The sequence below is a fragment of the Catharus ustulatus genome, chromosome 21 (assembly GCF_009819885.2).
Source record: "Catharus ustulatus isolate bCatUst1 chromosome 21, bCatUst1.pri.v2, whole genome shotgun sequence".
In the NCBI taxonomy this organism is placed as follows: Eukaryota; Metazoa; Chordata; class Aves; order Passeriformes; family Turdidae; genus Catharus; species Catharus ustulatus.
In genome coordinates, this window is record NC_046241.1 from 1,992,308 (window position 1) to 2,019,049 (window position 26,742).

At 52.2% G+C, this 26,742-nt stretch overlaps 2 protein-coding genes across 2 annotated transcripts in view; both read left to right on the plus strand.

Annotated features, from left to right (window-relative positions):
- Positions 1–23,018, plus strand: part of LOC117005611 (voltage-dependent N-type calcium channel subunit alpha-1B-like) — a 110,962-nt gene extending 87,944 nt beyond the window's left edge. The window contains exons 4-7 of the mRNA XM_033077492.2: positions 14,527–14,618; positions 16,969–17,121; positions 22,676–22,863; positions 22,986–23,018. Of these exons, the coding sequence (XP_032933383.1) occupies positions 14,527–14,618; positions 16,969–17,121; positions 22,676–22,863; positions 22,986–23,018 (466 nt within the window). The remainder of the gene's footprint in view (positions 1–14,526; positions 14,619–16,968; positions 17,122–22,675; positions 22,864–22,985) is intronic.
- The window catches only part of EHMT1 (euchromatic histone lysine methyltransferase 1), a 274,314-nt gene that overhangs the window by 139,866 nt on the left and 107,706 nt on the right, over positions 1–26,742 (plus strand). The gene's annotated exons all lie outside the window — the stretch shown is intronic.

Below are 26,742 nucleotides of genomic sequence, written 5' to 3' on the forward strand. Positions count from 1 at the left end.
GCTGAGCTTTCCTTCCTTCCACGCCATGCCAGGCTCTGGGGGAGTGTGACAAGGGAAGGGCCATCATAAATCCATCGCTCTTCCACGAGCTGCGAGGAGCTGAAGGAGTTCCTCGCCTGCCAAAATGTGATGTGCTGAAGGCTGCTGTGACAAGCAGCACGCTCGGGTAAATATCACAGTGCCATCAGTCAGCAGAGCTGTCACAGCTGAAAGGTGAGTGGGATTCCCTGAGCCAGGAGCTGGGAATGGTGACTGGGGACTCCTCAGGAGGGTCCTGCTGTCCCCACCTCTCCTTGTGGCTCTGAAGGTGAGCTGGAAGCACCAAACTGGCTCCATCCCAAATTCTCAGACCCTAAACCCCATCCCAGTGGGAAGGGGTGATGTGAAAATTTAGGGTGACAATTTAGTTGGTTTTTTTTTTAATTTTAGTTTTAGGTTTGAAGGATGGTCACCCAGAAATTCACATTTTTCCCTGCTAAAAAACATGGGAGGAATAATCCCTGTTCCAAAATTTTTTGGTTTAGAAAGTACAGATTCCCCCTGGGAGGTTTCAGCCTGATTTTAAGTGGAAATGCTGCTTTCAGCCTGCTTTACAATATTGCTGCAGTTAAAAGCAAATAAAAATAAAATCCAAAGTCATATTTGAACTTAAAGCGAAACCAAAATGTTTTGTTATTTCCCACTGGAAAACTGAAATTGATGTTTCCCTGAAAACAAACATTTTGAGTGGGAAAAAAGGGCTTTCTCCAGCTTTCTTTGAGTGTTTTTTCTAAGAACAAGCAACACTTCTTAGTTTTCTGGAGTTATTGCCACAGAGATGTCACTTACCTGAGTGACCTGGAGGCTGTTCCTGCCCTTGGGAAAAGATTGGAATGAGATGAGCTTTAAGGTCCTTTCCAACCCACACCAATCTATGAAAGAGAGGAAATTTAAGTGGGATATTGGGCAGGAATTGTTCCCTGGCAGGGTGGGCAGGGCTGGCACAGGGTGCCCAGAGCAGCTGTGGCTGCCCCTGGATCCCTGGCAGTGCCCAAGGCCAGGCTGGACATTGGGGCTGGAGCAGCCTGGGACAGTGGGAGGGGTCCCTGCCTTCCTTCCCTTCCTTCCAACCCAAACCATTCTGCAATTCAGAGTTTCTTTCTGCATTTTGCCAGTTCCTAACGCTAGACCTGAGTCTGCAGTGCTCTGTCCTTGTTTTGTGCTGTTCCTCTCCCAGCCTGGGACGTGATCACAGTGTCCATGGATGCTGCAAAGTGCCTGGCCTGAGCTCTGAGCTGCTCCAGGGCAGCTGGGGAGAGCAGTCGGAGCAGGGACAAAGCAGAACGAGCTGCTGAGGCCCCCAAACAAGAGAGAAGGAGCTGAATTTTTGTAGGACTTGACTGTTTTTAGGTGCTGATGCCTTTCCAGCCCTCTCTCCCCATCGCAGTCCCCTGCCCTGAGGCTGGATGCAGGAATTACCAGATAGAGAATTTACCAGATAAATTTCCCTGATGGACTGAGGGGACAAAGCCCAGTACCCCCAGTGCCCCCAGTGCCCCCAGTGTCCCCAGTGTCCCCAGTGCCCCATCTGGAGCCCCTCCTGCTGTTTCAGGGCTGCGGAGGAGGGAGGGCTGGGCTCGGGCGGTGACTCTGCAAATGTCACAATCGCTGCCTCTGGGACCACGCTGAGCCCTCCGCACCTTCCCGGCTCGGGCTCAGCGCTGTCTAGACGCTAAATCCCAATCACCATCACGGCAAGCGCTGCAGAAGCGCTCCCGGCTCCTTCCCTGCCCGCCGTGAGCTGCTCTGGGCATCTCTGTGCTCTTGGAGCAGTCCGGGGTCGAGGGGCAGGCACTGGAGCTGGGCTCTAGCCCCCACCCGAGATCTGAACCCAGGCAAACATCTCCCAGGAAGCATCTCCTCCCCAAAAATCCCAGCTTAAGCAAGACCAGTGTGTTTTAGAGAGGAAACAGCAGCATGGAGTGGAACAGTGACTTGTCTCACAGATGATTGAACTCATCAGGTCTCACACCCCTCCCTGCTGGACCCAGCCTGCACATTCAGGACCCCAGGGACTGCCAGCGCTGCTCTGGTTTCTGTTCCCTGCCCGTGCTCTCCTCTGTTGGTTGTAGAGCTAAGCCTGGGCTGATTTAGCTCCAAACACAACACTTAACTCGGCTGCCCAAGAGCTGGGGGGGTTTTCTGGACCATTTCACAGCAATGGGCTGCATCAACAGCGAGCATCTGATGCTGTTGGCCGGATCCCAAAGCCCTGAGCGCGATGTTCTCAGCACAAAGCTGCTGTGGGCCACGGGCTGCTCCTCTGCTGCAGCTGCCTGAGAAATCCCCCACGGATCTCCCTCTCTCCTGCTCCATAAATCCAGGTTGGAATTTGTGCTATGAGAAGTGGCTGCAGCACAGCAGCAGCAGCAGCACACCCGGGGTTATCCCTGCTCTGTGTTTCAGGTGGCTGCAGCACACGGAAAAACCTCCCTGCCTGGCTCTGAAACCTTGCAAAACTGCAGCTGCCCCACGGGAGTGCTCTGCAGATTTGGAAAACACAAACATTTGCTGCCATGCTGGGAGCTGGGATGGAAGATTTCTGCCCACAGCCTGGATTTTTTTTTCAGGGTTGGAATCTACAGCCCAGAAATGTGGAGTTTATGATGAAAACGTTGCCAGACTTTTATCTGCAGCAATTCCAGGCTTGGTAACAGCCCAGTGGAGAGCAGGAGCCTCTGTTATCTGAACAGCCAATTAATTTAAGCACATTCCCCTCTCCTGCTATAAAGATGTCACTTCCCTGTGCCAGTGACATCGCTCTGGCCCCTGAGGTCCCACCTGCCCACGGCATTGTCCCGTTCATTGGCTGCTCAGGAGCTCAGGGAGGTTTGGAGCCTCTTCCCTGGAGGTGTCCAAACCCCATCTGGACACAGTGCTGGCTGACAGCTCCAGGGAGCCTGCTGGGCAGGGAAGGACTGGATTATGGAATGGTACAGCTTGGAAGGGACCTTAAATTCACCCAGTGCCACCCCTGCCATGGCAGGGACCCCTCCCACTGTCCCAGGCTGCTCCAGCCCCAATGTCCAGCCTGGCCTTGGGCACTGCCAGGGATCCAGGGGCAGCCACAGCTGCTCTGGGCACCCTGTGCCAGCCCTGCCCACCCTGCCAGGGAACAATTCCTTCCTGATCTCTGCCGAAATTTTTCCCCTCTTTCAGATTTCGTTGGTGATCTCCAGTGGTCCCTTCCAGCTTGAGGCATTTTGTCATTCCCTGATTGCTGCCCAGGGAGTGTCTGTGAGCTCATGCTGCTTTGGGAAGGGGATTGTGCTGCTGTGCTGGGGAGAAGGGATGGGTAAGGTGCAGAAAATGAGGTGGAAAAGGAGGAAAGCAGGAGCAGCAAAGCAGTGCCCAGGGAGAGTGAGACCATGGGTGTGAGCTGTGCTGGTGTTGAGGTGATCCTTGGGGCCATTCCAGGTGGCCTTTGGGCACACAGAGCCATGCTGGGATCTCTGGATATCTGAATTCTGGCCCATGTTCCCCTGGTGCTTCAACTTCTTCAGATTCCCTTGGCACTGAGTTGTTCTTCCTCCCACTCCCTCTCTCCAAAAATTTCTGTGTTTTTGGAATCCTGTGCAAAGTTGTGGAGCATTACTGCTGTCCTGCAGATGCTTTGTCATGCTCTAAAGGTTATGAATTCGCTCAAACATCCTCCTCTTGCTGCACATCTGGCAGCCTGCAGTCACAGCTGGATCCCTCTTGCCCCAGCTTTGGGGAGTGGTTTGGCTGTGGGAGCTCCACTCCACTCCAACAGTGCAAGAACAAGGGTTAAAAATAACAAAACACAATTTGTTTGAGCTGTTGAATTGGTCCAGGCTCTGTTGGAGTGGGGATGGAGACAGAATTCCCCTCATTGTCACCTCATTGTCACCTCATTGTCACCTCATCACATGTGGGCCCTGTGCTCAGGCTCGTGGTGGGGTGGAGCAGGACCAGGATTGGACAGGACGGTCCTTGTGGATTCCTTGAGCTCAGGGAATCTGGGATTTTATGATCCTGGGAACCCCCAGCATATCTGGGTGCTGGCAACTTGCAGGCTGTGGTTCTTGCAGCTGAGTGCAGCCAGAAGAGACTTTTTAATTAAAGAATGAAATTTTCTGGGCTGGTGATCCCCAGCAGGGCGTGTGGGGTGTGAAGGATCTCAGGTGGTGCTGGCAGACCCAGCTCCTGGAGGCAGCACCCACCTGCAACTGCCCCGCACCTTCTCAGCTGCAGAACTTGGCTTTTATCTACCAAAAACAGGGGAAAAAAGGCATTTATTTGCCACATTCATGAAATACTGCTCCCCAAGCACCCAGCATGGGAGCTGTCATGGCTAAATTATCCTAAAAAACAGAAGGAGGGGAGTTACAAATTCTGGTTTTGATACTGAAGGAATAAATTTTGACTTTTCCCTGTCCACAGCCCAGCTTGCAACAGGTTTAAAGCACGGTACAGATGGCTGTGAAATTATTGCCAACAGCTACTCATTATATTAGATAAGGCCCTGGGTTTATTTAGGAGAAGCAGATGGAGGGAATACACAATATTTTAGATGTCTTGGCAAACTGTGTTTTCCTTAGAACAACATTGCATGTTTGGTGTGAGAGTTCTGGCCAAAAATAAAACAACAAAACAGGGAAAGAGGAATAATTATATCCCTTGAGGGGCAATAAGGTGTGTATTAAAAAAAGAAATATTACACTGCAAGTCACATTAGGAGATCTGAGGTCTTATTTCAATCCTTGTGGCAAGAGGAGAGTTTCTGATTTCACTTGGAAATCTGTATTTTGTGGTTTGTAGATAAAGCTTGAAAACCTGACCCAGCTGCCTCCAAAAGCTGAGGCATCACAAGGCAGAGGGAGAGTTTAAATTTTATTTTTTTTTTAAGGATCTCCTGAGTTTTAGTCCTGCCTTGTTGATTTAGGGGCTGCCTCCCTGTGTGAGCACTGGCACCACGGGATGTGTGAGCGAGGGGCAGGTGCAAAATTCAGATTTGGGATCTCTGAGGCAGCAGGCTGGGGCAGGAGGTGTTTGAGGAACAGCAGATCTGTGCCTGCTCAGGGCATTCCTTGGGGAAAGCTCCCCCAGAGCCCTCTCACCTTGGAGAAAAGGGGTCCTGGGACTCAGAAGCAGCTCCCTCCACAGGGAAACACTGCTCCCACTGGGACAGGCCCCGGTGCCATCCCAGCCCCTGCCCTTCTCCAGGAGCTGCTCTGTTACAGGAACTGCCTTGGATGGGTGGGGGGCAGCTCTCTGGGCCTGCTCAGCTCCACTCCAGCACTCCCCTCTTGTCCCAGCTCCTGGGAAGGCACAGGGGGAGCTGCAGGGGAGGAACCTCAGGGTGGCTCCTTGGAGCCATTGGAGCCATTCAACATCCACAGGGGACAACAAGAAATCCTGGTCCTGCCCCGGCCCCTCTGGAGCCTGGTGTTGGTTTTTTTCCATGGCTCAAATCATCCCTGGACGTCCCATGTCACTCCTTGGGTGTCCCACATCCCTCCTTGGATGCCCCATGTTCCTTCTTGGGTGTCCCATATTGTTCCTTGGGTGTTCCAAAGCACTCCTTTGATGTCACACATCTCTTGGGTGTTCCACACACTCCCTGGGTGTCCCATGTCCCTCTTTGGGTGTCCCATGTCCCTACCTGGATGTCCCACATCGCTCCTTGGGTGTCCCACATCCCCTGGGTGTCCCATGTCCCTCCCTGGGCGTCCCATGTCCCTCCCTGGATGTCCCTTGTCCCCTCCTGGGTGTCCCACGTGTCCCCAGAGCCCCTGCAGGGTGAGCACAGCAGGGCAGGCAGGAGCAGAGGTGCTGGGGGTGCTGATGGCAGCAGGCAGCCCTGGTTTGTTGATGTTTTGTGACATTGCAGGAAAGCAAGCCCAGGAATGTTTGACATCCTGGTGAAGTTCTCCACCTTGGCTGAGTTCCTGGTGGGTTTGGGGTGAAGTGCACAGCTCCAGGTGTGGGGGTGCTGCTGATCCATTTTGGCCACTTCTCCCCCTCTGGCTGTGCCCTGGGGCTGGGGAGAGAGCACAGAACAGTGCAGATGTGGCACAGGAACCCCCTCCCTGCCCTCTCTGCTTTCCCGTTTATTTCATGGCTGTTTCTGGCTCTCACTCTGCACGAGTGTTGATCTTTGCTCACTACCTGCCCACCCCAGCAGTGCTTTGGGGCGGGGTGGCTGCACTGGGACATCCCCCAGCCCTCCAGAGTCCAGTGCTTGCTTCAGCTGTGTCTGGGTGGGGAAAACCCCACAGTGCAGGGGCCCAGGGGGGAGTGACCTGCCAGAGGTCTCCTTTCCCTCCTGACAGATGTGCCCATCCCTGCCAGGTGCTTTTCATTCCCCTCTCGGGCTGCTGCTCCATCCCTGCCAGGTGTTTGTTTTTCCTTCCCCTCTTTGGCTGCTGCTCCCACCCCTCTCCCAGCAGCTCCAGCAGCACCAGTGGGGAAGGCTGAGCTCTTCCCACCCGTTTTTTTTTTTTTTTGCTTTTCAAACGCTGATGGGATTTGATAGCGCTGACATTTTCTGCCCAGCTCGTGAGCAGCTCCTCCTGGGGGCTGGCCAAGTGCAGAGGGTGAGGTGGCTGTGCCTCCAAATAACACAGCCCTCAGCACAGCTCGCAGGGCAGCCTGGCAAGGAGCTTCTGCTTTGACTCCTGGAGGGAAGGAGGGTTGGGATGTGCTTTGGTGACTCAGAGCTCTCTCCTCCTGCAGTCTGTGCTGCCCTGTTAGCCCACCTGGCAGGAAAATCCATCCCCCATCCACCCACCAGCTGGCCTGTGCCCTTTGCTTTGTGCTTGCAGCTCGTGGAGAGCACAGCCCTGCTCCTCCAGCACTCCTGGCACAGCTCTGAAGGGCAGGGTTTGGTTTGGGTGACGTTTCTCACTCACACAGGGCTCGGGAGTTTGTATTTTTTGGGAAAATGGCAGCGTTAAATCAAGGCAAAACTATTTGCAGGCTTGACAGGAATTGCTTCCACTAAAAAGGAAAATGTATTTAAAGCCGGGAGTGCTTCATTTTAGAACTTGACAAATGAAACAATCCCCAAATGTTGTTCTGATGCTCTCTCATTTACATCCCCTAAAGTAAAAATACTTGAAACATTTTGCTGATCCTGAAATTCCCCTTGAAGATTCCCCCTTTGTCTCCTACTGAGACAAACCCCTTCGTATCTTGACCGTGGGGTGGGTGACACCAGAAGTCCCCAGGAAATGCTTTCTGCTCCCAGCTCCTGCCCTCGGGAACCTCTGGAGTGACATTGTGGGACCCCATTCCCAAGGACAGACAGCAGCATCTCTCCTTTGCGCTGTTAATGGCAGAGGCTCAAGGTGTGACCTACTTTCCCAGCCCCAGTGAAGTGCAGGATGGTTTTAACTCCTCTGCTCTCCGTTTTCCCAGCGTGAGCTCCCTGGAATGTTTTTGGCCGTGTGCATTTTCCTGCCAGCTGTCAGTGCTGATTGCAAACGAGCCTCCTTTGCCTCTCTGCAGTGGGGCATGTCCCTGTCTCTCCTGCTTAGCAGCAACAAGGACTTCTTTGAGCAACTGCCTCATAATCAGAACATCTTCCTTCATCCTGGGCACGATCCAAGCCCTGCAAATCCTCGTGTGGTGGATTTGAGTGGCTCTCCCTGCCTGGCTGCTGTGGCTGGCTCTAGCACAGGAGGGTCTGGCTCCAGACACTCTCCCTCCCCTGCTTCTCCCTGGAGCCTGGCTCAGGAATTACACTCACAAAAGTGGGTTTCAGGTGTTTTAGGGAGGGGATTCTGCTCCTGTTTTGCTCTGTCACGCAGAGGAGGAGGAGGGAGGGAGTTTGTATTCACATCTGGGCACGGCTCGAGGCTGGTGGTGAATTTAGTGCTGCCTCCAAAAGGCTCAGAAATGCACCTGGTTGGGTGAGGCCAGGGAACCCCAGAACAGCTGGGGTTGGGAGGGACCCCTGGAGATCACCCAGGCCAAGGCAGGGTCACCCAGAGCAGGTGACAGGAGCCTGTCCAGGTGGGTTTGGGATGTCCCAGAGGGGGACACTCCACACCATCCCTGGGCAGCTGTTCAGGGCTCTGCCGCCCTCAGGGAAAGAATTTCTTCCTCATGTTGATGTGGAACTTGTTGTGTTTTAGTTTATGGCCATTGCTCCTCATCCTGTCCCTGGACACCATGGCACCATCCTCTGACTCCCCTTGGGGGTATTTTATGGATTGATGGGATTCCCTCTGAATCTCCTCTCCTGGATGGGTTGTTTGCCCTTCTGAAGCCCTTTGCTGCCAAATATTGTTATTTCCTGGGTGTGTATTTAACTTTGCTCTCTGTTCTCTTCATGTCAGAGCTAGAGAGAGGTTTATCCCTCACTGTTCTGAAGGACACAATCATTTGGGAGCAGACACGTTTATCTGAGCCCAGGGATCAGCCTGAGGGGAAGGAAAGGGTGGGATCTGTCCCTTGTGCTGTCGGTGTGGCAGTCAGGAGCAGGGTCAGATGGAACAGGCAGGGCTCTGCTGGGAGGCTTAGGCTGGGTGTTGGTGATCCAAAGGAGAGGCACAGAGCTGCCAAGCCGGGCCCTTCGTGTGGCAGGGCCAGGACAGCTGGTGGGGAGTCACCAGTGTGGAGTGACAGCCACCAGCTGAACCCGGCACTGCCATCAATTAACTGAGCAATTAGCACCTCACATCGACTTATCAGCGCAGCCTGGGCTCGGCTCGGTGCCTTTGGTACTCAAGATAAAGCTGACAGTGAGATCAAACTGAGTGGGAAGGGGCAGCTTCCAACCCCCTGGTCACCACATGTCCCTGCTCTGGGCTGTGGCACTGCCACCGCAGGCCTAGCACGAGCCAGAGTGACAGTGACATCCCAGGCATGGCCATGGGCACGAGCCAGCCGGGCAGTGACAGCCACACCCAGGGCATGGCCACGGGCACAGCCAGAGGTGACAGCCACACCCAGGGCAGGGCCAGCCTTGCCCGAGTGCCTGCGCTGCCCTCAGGTCCTGCATGGGGCGATCCACCAGTGACATCCCGCAGTGACACAGAGCAGTGTCCCCAGGCTTCGGGCGGGTGGCAGGGAGATGGCAATGGCAGGGAGGTGACAATGAGTGGCCCTGCTGTGCCCTGCAGCTGAGGGCTCTGAACAGCCAGACCGTGGGACACTCCTGCACCTCCTGCAGCACTCAGGTACAGCTGGGTGGGTTCTCCCTTGGCTTCATCCTCTCCAGACCTTCCTGATCCACTCAGAACCTTCAGGGAAACGGGGCTGGGGGTGTCCTGGTGGCACCAAGTGCCAGAGGTGGTGGCACCTCCAGGTGCCACCTGTTTGCTGGAGCTCAGGGCCAGAATGATGCAATATTTCTTTTCCCAGTTCCTTCTCCAGCAGAGGAGACAGTGGGAAGGACAGAGGTGACAGCCAGCCTGCAGGTGTCCCACAGATGGGCAAACATCTTAAACTACTCAGCCAATCTTCACGAAGTTCTTTATTTTGTTTTTCCCACTGGATTCCATTCCCAGGTGTTGCTGGGGTTTGTTAACCTTTGGTGCTCAGTCAGGTTTGGGAACGGGGCTGCTCAAAGCCAGGTTCTGGGAATGGGGATGATTTACCAGAGTTTTCTCTCTCAGGGGTTTTGGGGTTATTTCTAGGACTGAATTTATAAAAATTAGCAAGGTTACATTAAAATACCCACAAGTTATTCCCCCTCACCAGTGGCACCAGTGATATCCAGTGGTGAGACCCCATGGGAGGTGTTAGGGGCTCTCAGACAAGGTGGGGATGATCCTGAGGAACAGGATTTGCTTTTCCCCACTCCAATCCTCAGGATTTGGAGTGCTGGGGCTAAACCTGAAGGAATTCCAAGGCATTTTCTTTGCTCAGGGCTTCTCTGAGGATGCTCATCCCCCTGTCTGGCAGCCAGGGTCTCGCTGAACCAGAACAAATCAATCCTGAGCTCCCAGCCCCTTACAGGAAGGGATTGCTAATTATTTATGTTATCAGAACGTTCAGGGAAGGAACTTTCCCTTCGTTCTTTGCTTTCTTTTATACCCAGAGGAACAAGCTGCTTTCATAATTTATTCCAGGCGTTGCTGGAATCAAAGTTATCAAGCATTTATCGCACAGCTGGGCTGTCTCTGGGAAGAGCTGTCAGTCAGGGCTCGTTAGTGGAGGAGAGAGAGAGAAAAGCAGCGTTTAACCAAGGGCTGGGGAAGCTGGAGAATGAGTGCCCCAGTGCTGAGCCCCCAGGGATGGCAGGGTGGGTGCCCAGGAACTCCTCAGCAGCACAAGAACAAGGAAGGTTTGGTGTTTGGCCATCACAAAAAAGAGAGCATCTATGGAGGAATTGATTTTGTTGCACTTAAACCCTTGGAAGTGCAATCCAAGGCAACATCCCAAACATATCCAGTGTCTGTGTTCTGCACACCCCACTGAGACACAGAAATGGCTGCAGAACGAGCCACTTACCACCTAAAATCTGATTTTTTCTTATTTTTTTGCTTTTCTTAACCAATTTCCTCTTCTGGCACTGGGTCTCCCATCACCTGTGCTTTGTTCTCAGCTGTTGGCTGTGCAGCCAGGGATGCTCAGCAGGATTTTGGGATGTGCCTGTCAGCTGGCTCCTTTGATCTCTCCATTTCTCTGACTTTTAAGGATGATTTCCCACTGCTCCTGACCTAACTTGCGGTGGCTTTTATGAGCTTTCAGAGGGGAAAAAAGTAAAACAAAGGTGGCACTTTGGCAAATGCCCCAGATGATGTTAATTAGGGTCTCCCCCTCACTGAGATGTTTTTCCAGGCACTTTAAGGGCACTGAGTTTTGGTTTAGTAGGGGGAAAAGGCACCATCCCCACCCTGGCACAGTTTCCCCTCCTGAGCTGCTTTGCTGTGCTCCAGCTGCTGCCCCGGCTCCTTCCTCACATCCTGCAGGTTCCTGGCATGGATGCTGACACCACAGCACTTGTGAGGAGCCTCAGGGCCCCTGTGCCCTGGTTGCACAGCCTGGCTGGGGCTGCAGAGCCCTGGGCTGAGCACGGAGTGCCAGGAGGCTGCAGGATCCGGCTGTGCCCGGGGCAGGGCAGGTGCTGCATGCCCAGCCTGGGCTGTCTCAGCCTCTGCCTCAGTGACCTGCGAGGTTCCCAGGGGGGTTCAGCCCTTGAGCTGCCCCCTCAGCCCTCAGGGGCTGCTGCAGGGAGCCCAGAGAGGCCACGGAGCTGCTCCAGGGCTGGAGCCAGGCTGGGATCTGGGGGTGCTCCTGGAGAGGAGGAGGATCCAGGGAGAGCTCAGAGCCTGAAGGGGCTCCAGGAGAGCTGGAGAGGGACTGGGGACAAGGCATGGAGGGACAGCACACAGGGAATGGCTTTTCCAGGGTTAGATGGGATATTGAGCAGGAATTGTTCCCTGGCAGGGTGGGCAGGGCTGGCATAGGGTGCCCAAAGAAACCCAAACCATTCTATGATTTTCTTTCCAGCTTTGTTTAGCCTACAGCTGTTTTTTACCTCTCTAGACAACACTGGGCTGTTTTGTTTTCCAGGAGTTGTGGATTCATGGGCAGAGGGAGCAGGGACAGCTCAGCCCTGCTGGGTGGTCTGTGGGGTTTGGGTGGGATGTGATGGAATCCGTGGGGCAGCTCTGCAGCCACTGGATGTGGTGGCTCCAGGATGTCCTGTGCAGGTTAACCAGGGGGTGACAGTTAAAATTTTGTCAGAATTCATGACTAATGGTGAAATCCTGGAGTTTTCCTGGGAAAGGGGCTCTGTGTATGTTGCCAGAGTTGGAACAGGCTGGTTATAACAACAAGGAGAAAATTCTGGAATGAAGACTTCAACCCATTGGAACATTCACTGGCACCCATTCCCTCCCATTTTCTCTTTGAATTTCAAACCAGAACAAGAAGGGCAAGAGGGACCCTTCCTGTCAGCTTGTCCCTGGTGACAGCACAAATCCACCCTGGCTCAGTGCAGACTGATGGGAGCATCAGCCAAGGTGATGTTGAGGGTTATCTCCTCCCTGTGTCATTCCCACACTGCACAGGTCCAGAAGTGAGCAATCAGGCTGTGAGGATGGAGGGAAGGGAGCAGAGGATGAAATCATTGGCCTGGGTGCAGAAGATGAAATTAGAAGGCTCTGCATGTGCTGATTCTTGGTTTAAATTTTCTCCTGTTGCTCGTGCTCCAACTGCATGCATGGAGCTGATGTCATGGGAATTTTAAGGTCGTGAAAATGTGAGGACAGGTGTCCTATAGAATAAATACTCAGCTCCTCAGGTCCTGGCTGGTTTTTGCCTCCTGCCATCCAAGATCCCAGCAGGTTTTTTTCCTGATCTCCAGCACCTCCTGCTGATGGAGTCTGGCCCTTTCCGCCCAGCGATGCTGAGCCTGCTCAATGCTGGGCCAGGCTCAGTCAGTCAGGGAATTAAGGACAGGGATTTAATCTGGGAGTGCTCCCTGCACTGCCTCAGCCCCGTCCTGCACAGCTCAGAGTGCAACTGTACAGCTGCTTTTGGAAAATTCTGCTTTTCCTTGGACTGCTTTTCATGGTGGCTCATCACTGCTGAATGGTGCCAAGAAACTACAGAAAAGGGGTCTTAGCAAGAAACTGAGGAAAAAGGGCTCCTGTCATCAAAAAACTCAGGAAAAACGACTCTTGGTATCAAAAAACTGAGGGAAAAGGACTCCTTTTATCAGGAAACTTAGGGGAAAGGGCTCCTATTATCAAAAAACTACAGAAAAAAAGGACTCCTGGTGTCAAGGAACTCAGGAAAAAGGGCTCCTATTATCAGGAAATTGAGGGAAAAGAGCTCCTGTCATCAAAGAACTTGGGAAAAAGGGCTCCTGGTATCAAAAAACTGAGGGAAAAGGGCTCCTGTTACCGGGAAACTCAGGATAGGGCTCCTGTTATAAAAACATAGAGCATAAAGGGCTCCTGGTGTCAGGAAATTAAGGGAAAGGGGCTCCTGTTATTAAGAAATGGAGGGGGAAAGGCTGTTGTTATAAAAAGCTGAACAAAAAGGGCTCTTGTTAGCAAGAAAATGGGGAAAAAAGAGCTCCTGTTGTCAAGAAAATGGGAAAAAAGGGCTCCTGTTATCAGGAAAGGGAGGAAAAAGGGCCAAATTCTCCTGGTCACTGGGAGTGGTGCAGTGGATGCAGGGCTGGTGGGGGGTTTAGGTTGGCCTGTGTTAGAATCAGAGTGGTTTAGGTTGGAGAAGCCCTCCAGGATCATTAAATCCCACCTCTAGATGGCACAGGCCCAAGGAAAGGATGTTTCTGCTGCAGCATCCCAGGAAGGGCTGCAGGAATTGCTGGAGGTGGCTGTGCTGTGCTGTCTGTGGGGCACTGCTGCCTTAGTGAGTTCTCATCATTGGGACAATATTTCTTCCCTTGCTGTGCCCTAAGCCAGGGAATCCATTTCATTTTCATCCCATTTTTAAGGCTCCTGTTCTGGGGGCTGGGTTTTGTGGTGTGGCAGACTCACACCCTGCTCTCTGCCTGTTCTCCTCCCAGAGGATGCTCTGAACAAAAATTAATTTTGCACAGAGAGAAGAAACTATGAGCAGAAACTGCTTCAGGAGTTGGGAAACACCAGACATCAAACTGAGGGATTTGGGGATTTGTTTTAGGAAGTTCTGGCAGGTAATTTCCAGCAGAACTGAGGGATTCAGTTCCCTCTCTCTGTTCCTTTTGGGTTGTGCTTTCCTGAGCACTGGGTGCAGCCTGAGGATGTCCAGTGGCCTCATAACCAGGCAGAGATTGGGGATTTCCCTACAGCAGGATTTTCCCTGGACTTTGTGGGAATTCATTCCTTTCAGTGAACACAATCCACAAGTGATCACAGTGATTTACCAAGATATGAGTATTGGTCTAACACTGATACTCAACTCTAACAGACAAAAGACTCTTTAACAATTTAAAGTTACAAAGTGAATGTTTATTCAGCGCTGGGGTAGCCCCTAATACACACTGCAAAATCACAGGTGGTCACAGAGTCTATTTACTGACAAAAGGTTCAAACAAATACATATTCATAATACCAGCCCCTCCCATCCCTGCTTCCTTTTTAGTTTGAATGGCTATTAAGCAGCGTGGTTGGCTTCTTGAATTAAGTCTGGGGTCGTTTTTGTGGGGAGGGGTCTTAAAAGGAGGAAGTAAGGTGAGTCTTCCTCACCCTGACCTTTTCTATCAATGACAATACAAATGGCTTTTGGGGCAGCTCCAGTTTTGCACAGAATGAGTTTCTGGTTGCAATTGTTTGTGTTCTTTGGACTTAACTACCAGTTTCATCCTTTCCCATTGCAAGCACAACTAAGCAAACATAAATTGACAGGCAATCAATTATTGAAGTTTCAGGTAACTATCTCAAGCCCAGTTTCTCCTAACTTTTAACTAAAATCCTAATTTCTTTAAGATGAGTGTTTCAATGGGTGCAGAGTTCAAAGCAGCTCCAATATTTGCTGGTTTTACACCACACTCATCCATGCTTCAGAAAGAGGAATTTGCATTTAATCTGGATTTTTTTCCCTGTTTCCCTTCAGGATTCTGGCGACTGCTGGGACAGACTTTGACCTGCGGACGCTGCGAGCGGTGCGGGTGCTGCGGCCCCTGAAACTCGTCTCGGGAATCCCAAGTGAGTGTGGTGGCAAGGCTGTGCCACAGCCCCAGGGCTCTGCAGATTTGAGATTTTGAGATTTTGTCATTGCTTTTCTCGGCAATATTTGCTCCCCCTGCCTCTCTGGGGTTGGTGGCTCCTGCCCTTGGCAGGGTCTGGCTGTCTCTCATCCCATTTTGTGCTGATTTCAGCGCTCCAAATCTTCAGGTGAGGAGCAGGGATTTGTCCAAGGACCCTTTTGCCTTTGGGGGGAATGAATTCTCTGGGCTGAATTTTGCAGCTTTCAGGCTTTTCAGCTTGGCTCTTCTGATGGTTTTGATCAGCTGAGCATCCTGTGCTGAGGATTTTTCCCTTTTAATATGGGGGACAAAATAAAGGAAAGAGCAGGTGGGATCTGGGCTTGCCTACAGAATTTATATATTTTATGTGTGAACTAAAGGGTCTGAATGCTCCAGTGAGGAGCTGCATCATGCCCTGAAACCATCCCAGTGCCCACACTGTGGTTTCCTGCCTTTTCATTTGTCACAGTCGCAGCTGCTCTGCCCCCAGCAGGGATCACTTCCAGGAGCTCTTCCATTCCTGGATGTGGAATTGAGAGGTTTGTACCCCCCAGCAAGAGCTGCTGGAAGGAGCTGCAGCACTGTGGGATGCTCTGAATTCACCTGGGGGCAATGACAGCACCAAAAGTTCCTGAAATCAGGATCCATTCATGGGCAGGGCTTCAATCTGAACTCCCAGCCAGGACAGACCCTTGGAAAGGTGACATTTGTTAGCAGGTCTCCAACAAGGAGATGCTGCTGCCTGTTATTTCCTGGGCCTTTTGCCTGTGCAAGGTGTGGCAGTGACAGTCTGAGGGTGTCACAAAAGGGAGGTGGCCCCTCAGAGCTGTCCTTGTCCTGCTGTGGGACGTGTGTTCCCACCTGGGGATGTGTCCTGGGCCAGCACAACATTTCCCCACAATAATTGCTCTCAGGTTTTTAGTGATGTGGTGAAAGCAGAACATTTTACAGGGTTTTTTTCCCCTGTGGCAAATGCATAACCTTGAGGTGCAACCACCCACAACCATGGAATATTCTTCCCTTTATACCCTTGGTATTTTTCCTGTCAAAGAGACCTTGATGCTTTTTAAATGTCTGTGCCCATCTCGATCTCACTGGTCAAGACAAGGACGATCCTCATCCCCCAGCCCTCAGGACAGGCCAAGGCAGCTGCTGCCCATCACTGCAGCTTTTGTTGTGTGCATCTGCAGGATGTTATCAGCCAGCTCCATCTCCAGCCTCTCTCCCTCATCTCCCCTGGCTTTAATTGAAAATGAGTTTCAGGGCTGCTGAAAAAGCTGTGGATGGGCAGCCCTGGAGAAAGGGTTTGCTTCTGCAGAGGCTGGGACTGGGACAGCAGTGAGGCTGCTCTGGCTGTTGGGGAGGGAGAGGCAGGTCCTGAGCAATCCCTGGGACAGGGGATCACATCCATGGGATAGGAGATCACATCCCTGGGATAGGAGATCACATCCCTCAGGGGATCACATCCCTGGGACAGGGGATCACATCCCTGGGGATCACATCCATCCACGAGGTTTTGTTTCCCTCCTCCATTCTCAGACTCAGTGACAATATCAGCTGCTGGAAGTTGTCTCTTTGCCCTCACTCAGAGTTCCTCAGGACAGGTTTCCACTGCAGTCCAGATCCTGCTGATCTCTCCAAGTCCCACCATGATCTTCCTTCCAAAGAAACACTTCAGCCTTGTCTGTACAGACACAAATTGGAATTTATTTTGGCAAATATCTGTAAGAGACCCTGGTGCAGCTAAATAATTGTATTAGCTGAGGTTTAATCTCCTGCTATGGTCTCACTTCCATTTCAGTACAGGCAGATAATAACAGTAATAACAATTTAGCACCAATTTCTTAATTAGCACTGAGCCCATCCACTGTGTGAACTTGGTGGGATAAAGCTGACACTTCCAGCATGTCTGTGGAGAAGAGGGAATAAACTTTTCTCCTCCCTGCTCTGCACCAGACTGGCTTGCTTGGCCCCAAGGTGTCCTAGGTAGAGTTCAAAGCTGCACCACAATTGCCCCAAGGACCTGGTCCAGCTCCAGGCTGAGTCTTGGGACTCCAGCAGCTTCAGCACAAGTCCTTTGAGTGCCTCTGAAGCTTAACAAACCTCTGGATCTGTCACCTGAAGAAAAGACACCAGAAAGGATGGCCCCACTGTCTCTCCTGGCAGGAATTATTTTATAGCCCTGGGAAAGGCAGCATTGCTTGGCATTGCCCATCCTCATCCCTTGGACAGCCCCTCTCTCCCAGCCCCTCTCCACTCCCAAGGCCCCGTTTTCCTTCCCTCCCTGAGGTGTTTTTGTGTCCCCACAGGTCTGCAGGTTGTCCTCAAGTCCATCATGAAGGCCATGGTGCCCTTGCTGCAGATTGGGCTGCTCCTGTTCTTCGCCATCGTGATGTTTGCCATCATTGGGCTGGAGTTTTACATGGGCAAATTCCATAAAACCTGCTTTTCCAACGAGACAGGTGAGCTCTGCCCTTTGCTCTTTTCTCTCCTGCTTCTGTGCTGCTTTTCCTTTTGCCTCTTCCACATTCCCTGAATTCTCTCCCTCTTTACCCACATATTCTGAGAGTTAACAGAATTTTGTGCCCATCGTGGGCTGGGACAGATTCTCCTCTCTCAGATGCCACTGGGCTGCTCCCAGTCTGCAAAGAGTGAGATTAAACTCTTAGGGCCTCCCATCCCAAAATAACTTTTTTGTAGCAGAAGCACAGAACCAAACTCCTGTTGTTTCACATTAATAATGGCTGAGTTTCCTCAAAAGGTTTCTGGGGAAACTTTGGTGTGGAATACAGTAGTTTCACGAATACAAGCCGCACAGATTATAAGCCGCACTTCCGGTGCCTCGACAATGTTGCTGTCTTTGTCAATAGATAAGCCGCACCCCGAATATTAGCCGCACTTTCGTTCGTCGCGAGAATCCGTGCGCAGCTTTCACAAATTGGCCAATTAGTAAGAGGATCGCGGCATAGCGGGCTTTACTGGCTCGGGGCGGGGCCAGGCAGGCTCGGCCCGCTCATGGTTGCTGACGGGGCCGGCCGGGTGGTGCTGCAGCCGCCGCCGGGCTCACTGGCCCCCCTCTCCCGTCAGCACCGCCCCGCCGCTGCGTTAACGTAGTCGCCCTGCCGGCGGCCCAGGCACTGCCGCCGCTGGCAGGCACGCCGGCCGCGTCGCCGCTGCGTTGTTTACGTAGTCGCCCTGCCGGCGGGCCAGCCGCTGCCGCCGCCGCCAGGCTCGCCGGCCGCCCCCTCCCGTCTGCACCGCCGCCGCGTTTCCTCGCCCTGGCCGGCACTGCAGGCCCCCGCACCGCCGGGCTCCCCCACGCTGCTGGCCCCGATTCTGCTGGGCTTCCCCCGCTGCCAGGCAGCCCCACCCGCCGGCCTTCCTGCTTCTGCCATGCTCCCCTGCACTGCTAGCCCCAGTTCTCCCGGGCTCCCCCGCCCTGCTGGCCCGGGCTCTGCCGCCCCCCCTGCCCCGCCCTGCTGGCTCAGGCTCTGCCGCCCGCCCCCCACACTGCTGGCCCCACCTCTGCCAGGCTTTCCCACCTCAGCCGGGGCCGGCTGGGCTCCAGCTTGGCTTGGGGCTGCCGCGGGCTCTCACTTCCGTGTTGGCAGCTTTTAGAATTTTGTTAATAGATTAGCCGCCCCGGAATATTAGCCGCACTTCCGGGTTTCCACCAAAATTTTGGTCAAATTGGTGCGGCTTGTATTCGTGAAATTACTGTAGTCAAACACTGAAAAGTCTGGGAGCAACCAGAAAATAAAAGGACAATAGATGGAAGGAAAGGAGTCCTTTGGTTGAGAGAGGATAAAAATGACCCTCAGAGAAGGGGAATTGGGCACTGAAGAGTAAATCTGTGTCTGCCTGTGACTGAGTGATAAACCCCAGAAGATGGAGAAGGATGATGCCACAGATTCTTGGCTGGGAACAGCTGTGTCAAATCATGGAACCATGGAATGGTTTGGGCTGGCAGGGACCTTAAACTCTTTCCACCTCATTCCTTTGTAGTGGTGTTAATACATGTTTGTTATCTGGTAACACACATTAAAATGTGGTTCTTGTCTCTAAACCATTGCATTTTAAGGTGCAATTGACTTTCTTTAAAACACAGCTTTGTATTTTCAGTCATTATCACTAATAGGTCTTAATATTGATTTATTTCCATGCAATCCAATGGAAATAAAACAACATCCCTGCCAAATCTCTGGGCATCCTTCACAGTGCTGCTGATGGGAACAGTTCAGTACACTCAGTGTGCACAGAGATTTGCAAAAGGAATTCTTGCTCACATTCCTGTGGAATGCTGGAAAAAAATAACACAGCTTGTGGAGGAGAGTTGGGAGTTGTGACTTGTGAGAAAATCCTGGTAATTCCTGGAGAAAATGAGTTTTGGACTGGATTTGTAGGAGGGAAAAGTCTCTTTGTGGGTGTTGTGGCCCCTGGGGGCTGTGGCAGTGATGGCAGGGGACAGGGACAGGGACAGGATGGGTGTGGAGGGAGCAGCAGAGTTCCTGCTGGGCTGCTGGGGAGGATGAGGATGAGCATGAGCAGCTGGGGTTCTCCAGGAGCATTGTCAGGTCTGTTAGACTGGAAACAGGGAGGGGGATGTTTGTGCATCCTTTGTGTGCAGGAGGCAGCAGCAGGCAGAGCCCCAGGCTCTCCCTCTGGCTGACTCTGGATGAGGGAGGATTTTCTCCATCCCCAAAGCCTTGTGTGCTCCCTGCAGCCTCACCTCTGCCATCAGAGCTGACCAAGGGGTTCTGTGCCAGCTTTGGGTACCCAGGGCAGGTTTTTGTCATGGGTATTGTCACCTCTGGCTGGCTGGAGCCAGAGCTCTGCTGCCTGTGCTGCATTTCTGCAGCTGCTGATGCTGACCTGGAACAGAGGCTGGACAGAGTTAAAGGAACAAAGCAGGGATTTATTGAAAGGCCTTCAAAGGATTCACCTTGGGCAGTGCAAGAGCCCAAGATGGACCCAAGATGGACCCAGAGTCAGGAGTTTCACACTTTCACAAGTTTGGGTCCATTTCCATCTTGGGGTTCATTGTCCAGTTCCAGCTCCAGGTTCTGCAGTCCCACCCTCCCAGATTCTCTCCTCAATTCCCTGTTTGCACTTTTTGGGGCTGAAGCTGCAGCTGTCCTTGGTTCTGGGGCTGGAACAGGATTGTTTTGTGTGCCTGGGCTGTGATAACACTTGATATGAAGTTCAGAGTTACATGCCAAGGCAGTACAGAATTAAAGAATAGAAAAGCTAAGCTGAAGGCATTGCTGGCAGCTGGGTGGGAGCTGTGGCTCAGCCCCCACACCCCCTGAGCAGGCAGGGCAGGGTGCCTGTGCCTGGTCACTGTGCTCAGAGCTGCCTTGGGGTGAGTTCTGAGGATCCTTTCCAGCTGCTGGAAGGGAAATGCTGTTTCTGGAAAGGAGACTGGGCTGAGGTTTCCCAGCACTGCATCCCCTGGGAGCAGAGCAGCACAGCAACCCACAAAGCTTTTTAAAACCTAAGTGCTCCTCATCTCCACAGAGGTGCATTAAGGAGCTGGGGCAGAGACCACGGGCTCCAAACCGGCCTGAGGGTGGAAATGTGAACTCATTAAAGAGATACCTCTGCTCAGGGGTGGGAAATGGGAGGAGGGGAAAGCTGCTCGTGCTTCTTTCTGTTCCAAATCCCCTGAGTGAGCAAACCCCTGGGAGTTTTCCTGGAATGAGGAGCAGAGGTACCAAGCAGAGGTGTCAGCACCGAGTGTGGCTCTGCTGAGCCAATGGCCTGGGTGGGTCAGTGATGAACTGCAGCACAAAGGGCACCAAAATATGGCCAAAGGGTTATTCAAGGTCCTTCCCCTTGACTGTTCTGAGCTGGAAACATGTTATTATTTTAATGAAAAATGGGTAAACTCAACAGCAGTGCACGGTCTAGTCTTGTTTCCTTCTCCCTGCACCCTCCTTGCTGTCCTGTTTTTATTTTAAGGATTATTTTAAGCACCTGACCCAGCCCCAATGCCCCAAAGAAGAGAAGGGCACCACATTTATTTCCCATTTTCCTTCTGTCTTCTCCAGCCATGAGGAGTAAGGGCCAGTTCTAGCCATTGTTTTAAAAAGGAAAAAATGCCCCACCCACCCTTTGTGGTAGATGTGCACTGCATTTTCAGAGAATTCCCTGGCAGCAAAAGGCCAAAACGAGATGAAACTGGATCCTCTTCTAATGCACGCTCCCAAATGGTCAGCAGGAGCCAGCTTTGGCATTTTCTCCTCTCACCAAGCCCTGGAGCCAGCCTGTGCTGACCCATCTGGGAGCTGGAGCTTTGCCCTGCACCGAGGTGTTGAGTCAACAGGGAAGTGTCACATATATATATTTATATATATGTCATATATATTTATATATATATCTACACACACTTATATCCTGCTCCACAGTGACAATTTTGCTTTCCTCCTGCAGGCTTTGCTCCACTGAATTATTATTCCAAATTCCTGTTAGTGCTGCTCCTGCTTTTCCCCTGGTGAATTGGATTTTGTGCCGTTTGCTGCTCCATTTCCATAACGTGTCCCTTTGGAAACCCTTTCATGGTTCCCAGTCCCAGTCTCTAAACAGGGATATTGCTTGGGATATTTGCTCACTCTGAAACGCCAGCACTGGAGTTTCCAACCTGCAACACTTCCCAGCTGAGCCATTCCTGGCCATTCCTGGTGGTTCCCTGGCAGATTTCTCCACCTTGGCCCTCTGTGGGTCTGCAGTGAAACTCAGCAGAGGCTCCATCCCTCCTGGATCCTTCCCCTCCTTTTGGAGCACAAATGTGCACATTAAGGAGGAGCTGGAGTCCTTGGCATGGCACCAGGGGCTCCTCATGCAGCTGTGCTCAAACATCTGTACCTGGGCAATTCTGGGGCAGCCCACACCCCCAAATCAGCAATAATGCAGAAAGTCCCTTTTGCTTTAATGTTCTAGAGCAAATATTTAACACTTTGAGGCTGTTTGAAGTATGGCCCTGATTTTACCACACTGTCAGTTTTATTTTTGTGGTGTTGCTTTATTTTGGGGTTTTGGGTATTTTTTGTGTGTGGATTTTTACATGTTGCTCTTACACCATTCCCAGCTCTCTCAGGTGTACTGAGCTGTCATGAGCCAGAAATAATTTGCAGTTTGGGAGCCCCTTCTCCCAGGTAACAAGAGGAAATGGCCTCAAGTTGTGCCAGGGGAGGCTCAGACTGGAGATCAGGGGAAATCTCCTCACTGAAGGGGTCAGACATTGGAAGGGGCTGCCCAGGCTGGAATCCCCATCCCTGGAAGTGCCCAAAAACGTGTGCATGTGGCACTTGGGGACATGGGGTAGTGCTGCTGGCTTGATGAATCTTAGAGGTCTTTTCTAAACAATTCCACAGTGTGAGGTGACAAACTGCTTCAGGGATGGTTCTGCTCCACCTTCCCCTGACCCATCTCTCACAGCCCAGCAGGGTGGAAATGATTACAGGGGCACAACCACTTCTCCATGTCCATAGAGGCACAAAGAAACCCAAAATGAGAATTTAATCCTTGCTGTGGTACCAGGAGGATGCAGCAGAACCAGACAGGAATTTCTCAGGATGGTTTCAGACAGGAACTTTTCAGAATGGTTCCAAGCAGGAACTTTTCAGGATGGTTTCAGTCAGAAATTTCTCAGGCTGGTTCCAACAATCAGGAACTTCTCAGGATGGTTCCAATCAGGAGCTTTTCAGAATAGTTGCAGTCAGAAATTTCTCAGGATGATTCCAACAAGCAGGAACTTTTCAGGATGGTTCCAGTCAGAAATTTCTCAGGATGGTTCCAACAAGCAGGAACTTTTCAGAACAGTTTCACTCAGAAATTTCTCAGGATGGTTCCAATCAGAAACTTTTCAGGATGGTTTCGATGAGAAATTTCTCAGGATGGTTCCAACAAGCAGGAACTCTTCAGGATGGTTTCAGTCAGTAACTTTCCAGGATGGTTTTAACAAGCAGGAACTTTTCAGGATGGTTCCAAGCAGTAACTTCTCTCCCCTCTCTGCAGGTGAGGAGGTGGGGGATTTTCCCTGTGGAGAGGAGCCTCCTGCCAGGCAGTGTGAGAGCGGGACCACGTGCAGGGAGTACTGGCAGGGCCCCAACTACGGCATCACCAACTTTGACAACATCCTGTTCGCCGTGCTCACCGTGTTCCAGTGCATCACCATGGAGGGCTGGACCGACATCCTCTACAACGTGAGTCCTCTGCTGGGGGTGCTGCTGGGAAAAGATGGTTCTGGAAGAAAAATGCAATTTTATCAGTGTGGTTTTCACCTCCTGACCCTGCTATTCAAGAGGATTGTTCCTGTTTGCCTCAGGGTCTGGTTCTGGTGGAATTTGTGGTGCTTTGAGGCTGCAGAGCTGCTCAGCTGCAGTGGGATGGGTGGTGGCAGTGGGATGGTGGCAGTGGGGTGGTGGCAGTGGGGTGCTGGCAGTGCAGGAGTTGGTGTCACCCCAAGGTGCTCCTGTGCTCTGCTGGGTGAGTGGGAACAGCTTCTCACAATGCCCACAGAAAACCCAAATTGTACAAAATTGGGTAGCAAAAGCAGCAACTCATTAATATTTTGTGCCTGGAGGTTTCCCCTCCTGACTGGGTGTAGCCCTTGTTGGCCAAACCTGTAACACTGAGCTCCAGTACTGGTTTTGGTTAGTCCAGTCCAGTTTTACAAATCACTCTCCTTCACCCCTGGCATGACCCTGTGGGCTGCAGAGAAGGCATCAGGCTGAATTTCCCTGCCTCCTGCAAAGCAGGACCACGACTGGCACAACCTCTTGGCTGACCAGTTTTGCTCTTCCCAGCTTTACAAGGAGCTAGAGAATCTCACCCAGCCTCTGCTGCCTTCCAGGCAGTGCAAAGCTCATCTGAGGGTGCAGTTTCTGTGGAAAAATCCCTAAATCAGGCATTACTGATGCCCTCAGCCCATTTCTCTGGCTGGGGGATGATGCTATGCTCAGTTTTCTTCATCACAGACTCCAGAGCCATGCTGGGCTCTTTCAGTCCTTCCTGGGAGGGCTTTTGTAGCAACAGGAAAGGATTATCCTCAGCCACAGTCCATTGCCAGCACAATTCTACTGTGTTGGAGCCAATAAATCTGATTTATTCCTTTCTCCTTCTGTTGCTCAGTTCCTCCATTTATTTCCAGTCTCTGACCACTTAAAGCCATCTCTAGAAGATTTCCCCACTGCATTTCTCCCCTCACCCTAAAGCTTCACCACACCACCAGTTCCTCCCCTTCTCATTCAGCATTCCTGCTCCTTCCTCCCGGTGCCAAGTGTTGTAAGAAAAGCCCATTAGCATCCTGGCTGGAATTGATTAATCAATATGTGGTGTATGAGATCATCTTCTCCCAACCTGCCTCTCGTACCACATGCAAAACCCCGAGCTTACTATGGGGGTATTGATTCTGGGGGGTGCTTTGAAGCTTTGTAGTTTCATTCCAGATACCCATTAATTGGGAGCAGCTCCTGGAGCAGCTGCAGAGTTGGATTTGTTGGATTTGTTGGATTTGTTGTGTCTGAGACCCCAGCTTGGGGTTGGATGCTGGGATCTGGCAGATGTGAGAGGCTCTGGATGTTCTCATTGAGGGCAGGGTGAGTGGTTTGTGCTGTTCCATGGGACACTCAGCAGAAGTGACTGATGCCAGGAGCCACCCCTGCCACCTGTCCCTTGTCCCCAAGGGCTGTCACCCCCTCCCTGTGCTGCTCTGCTTGCTGAGGACCTGGCTGTGTTTGGCAGGTTGGAAACAGAGAGAAGCTGTGGGTGGAGAAGATTCACTCTGTGCAGCCCTCAGCCTTTTCACAGCTTCAGTCATGTGCTGTTTTCTGGCCACTTGTTCTTGGTTTGGTGTCTTCTGTGCCTACTCCAAGTTTATCAGATTGAAAAAGGAGAAAAAAGCCCAGATTATGCTGCAGCACTGACTGAAAATCCTCCATGGGGTGTTTGTGGATGCATTGTCAGGCTGTGCACAGATAACAGCACTGAAGGCATAGAGTTATAGAATGGTCTGGGAAGGGAAAATCCCATCCCAACCCCTGCCATGGCAGGGACCCCTCCCACTGTCCCAGGCTGCTCCAGCCCCAATGTCCAGCCTGGCCTTGGGCACTGCCAGGGATCCAGGGGCAGCCACAGCTGCTCTGGGCACCCTGTGCCAGGGCCTGCCCACCCTGCCAGGGGAGAATTTCTACCCAGTACCCCTTCTAACTCTCCTCTCTTTCAGTTTGAAATAATTGGCCCTTGTTCTGTCCCTCTGCCCATATAAAAAGTCCCTCTCCCCCCTTTTCATAAGTTCCTTTAGGCCCTGGCAGGGGCTCTGAGCTCTCCCTGGATCCTTCTCTTCTCCAGGTGAGCATCCCCAGCTGTCCCAGCCTGGCCCCAGAGCAGAGGGGCTCCAGCCCTGGGAGCAGCTCCATGGTCTGCTCTGAACTTGTTCCAGCAGCTCCAGGTCCTCCTGATGCTGAGGATCCCAGACCTGGACACAGAACCCCAAGTGGAGTCCCACAAGAGTAGAGTAGAGAGGGAATCACCTCCCTCATCCTGCCCACTCCTCTGTAGATGGAGCCCATCCATCCAGCTCCAGGCAGTTCAGAAACTGCCCAGAGATGCTGCTTGACCCAGCCTGATCCCTCCTGGACCCAGCCTGGGAACCGTCTGGCAGATTTTTCCCCTTGAATCCAGAACTGGTAGAGTAAGTGACCAAATGCTGAGACTCAGACAAAGGGGGAGTGTCACAGGTCATTCCTTGTTCAGGGATCTCTGAACAATCCAATCTCTGATTGGATTCACCAATTGAGTTCTCCAATGCTGAGGAAAATGTTTTTTTTTTTGTCAGGAAAATTTTATCAGGAGAAGTTTCTCTGTTAGCCCCAGGCTCTGGTCTCCTCAAGGAGAGCAGCATTCCCCTGATGCAGGATACTCATCAGAGCTGAGCTGTGGACCTACTTTTAATCTTTTGCTTAATTAAGATTTGCAAAAGGCTGTGGAACCATGGGAGGCAAGATGTGGTCTGTGTAAACTGTGATTAAGCATTAGTAAGAAAAAAGGCTGGAGCTTTTTCTCCTGCTAATTCGTGAAAGCAGGGAAAACCACACAGTTCTGGTGTCCTGAACAGAATGAGGACATGGAACTGTGGGAGCAAGTCCAGAGGAGGCCACAAAGTTGGGAACAGAGCAGCTCCCCTACAGACACAGAGGGAGACACAGAAGAGGTTGTGGAGAGCTCAGAGCCCAGAGGGCTCCAGTAGAGCTGGAGAGGGACTGGGGACAAGGGATGGAGGGACAGGACACAGGGAATGGCTTTTCCAGGATTAGATGGGATTTGGGCAGGAATTGTTCCCTGGCAGGGGTGGGCAGGGCTGGCACAGAGTGCCCAGAGCAGCTGTGGCTGCCCCTGGATCCCTGGCAGTGCCCAAGGCCAGGCTGGACATTGGGGCTGGAGCAGCCTGGGACAGTGGGAGGGGTCCCTGCCATGGCAGGGGTGGAATGAGATGATCTTTATGGTCTCTTCAACCCAAATCTGTGATTTTATAAAAGCTGCTAACCCTCAGGGTTAGCTGAGCCCTTCCTTCACCCCTTCCCGTGTGTGCCACCACCACAGGCTGTCCCTGTTGGGGTAGGTTTGTCCCCCTGCTTGTCCAAACCCCTCTCCTGCTGCTGTTGGAGCAGCCAGCCCTGCTGGGACCCAAATCCCTCTGCAGCCAGGCAGTCTGGGACTGAGACCCATTAGGGGAAGGCTGAGGTTACAACTCCTTCCTTAATGGCCCGTTCATTTCCTGCTGGATTGATTGTCCTGCATCAACAGGGCTTTGCCATCCCCCCTTCCTGCTGTGCTGAGGCTGGGGGTGTTCAGGGCACCAGGGTTAGGCTGCAGTGGTGATGTCAGGGATCAGGCACTGCCTGGGGTGTGCTTCACCAGTGCAGCATCAGTTGAAAGCTGGAGGCTTTGCTGTGTCCTGGGAGCAGAAGGGTGCCTGGAAAGGCTGCTCTGTGATGGCACCAGGCAAACTGAGGAGTTTGGTGCCAAAGGTGGTCAGGAAAGGGGGGCTGGGGTTTGATGGCTTGGCTCAGTCTGTTGAAGAG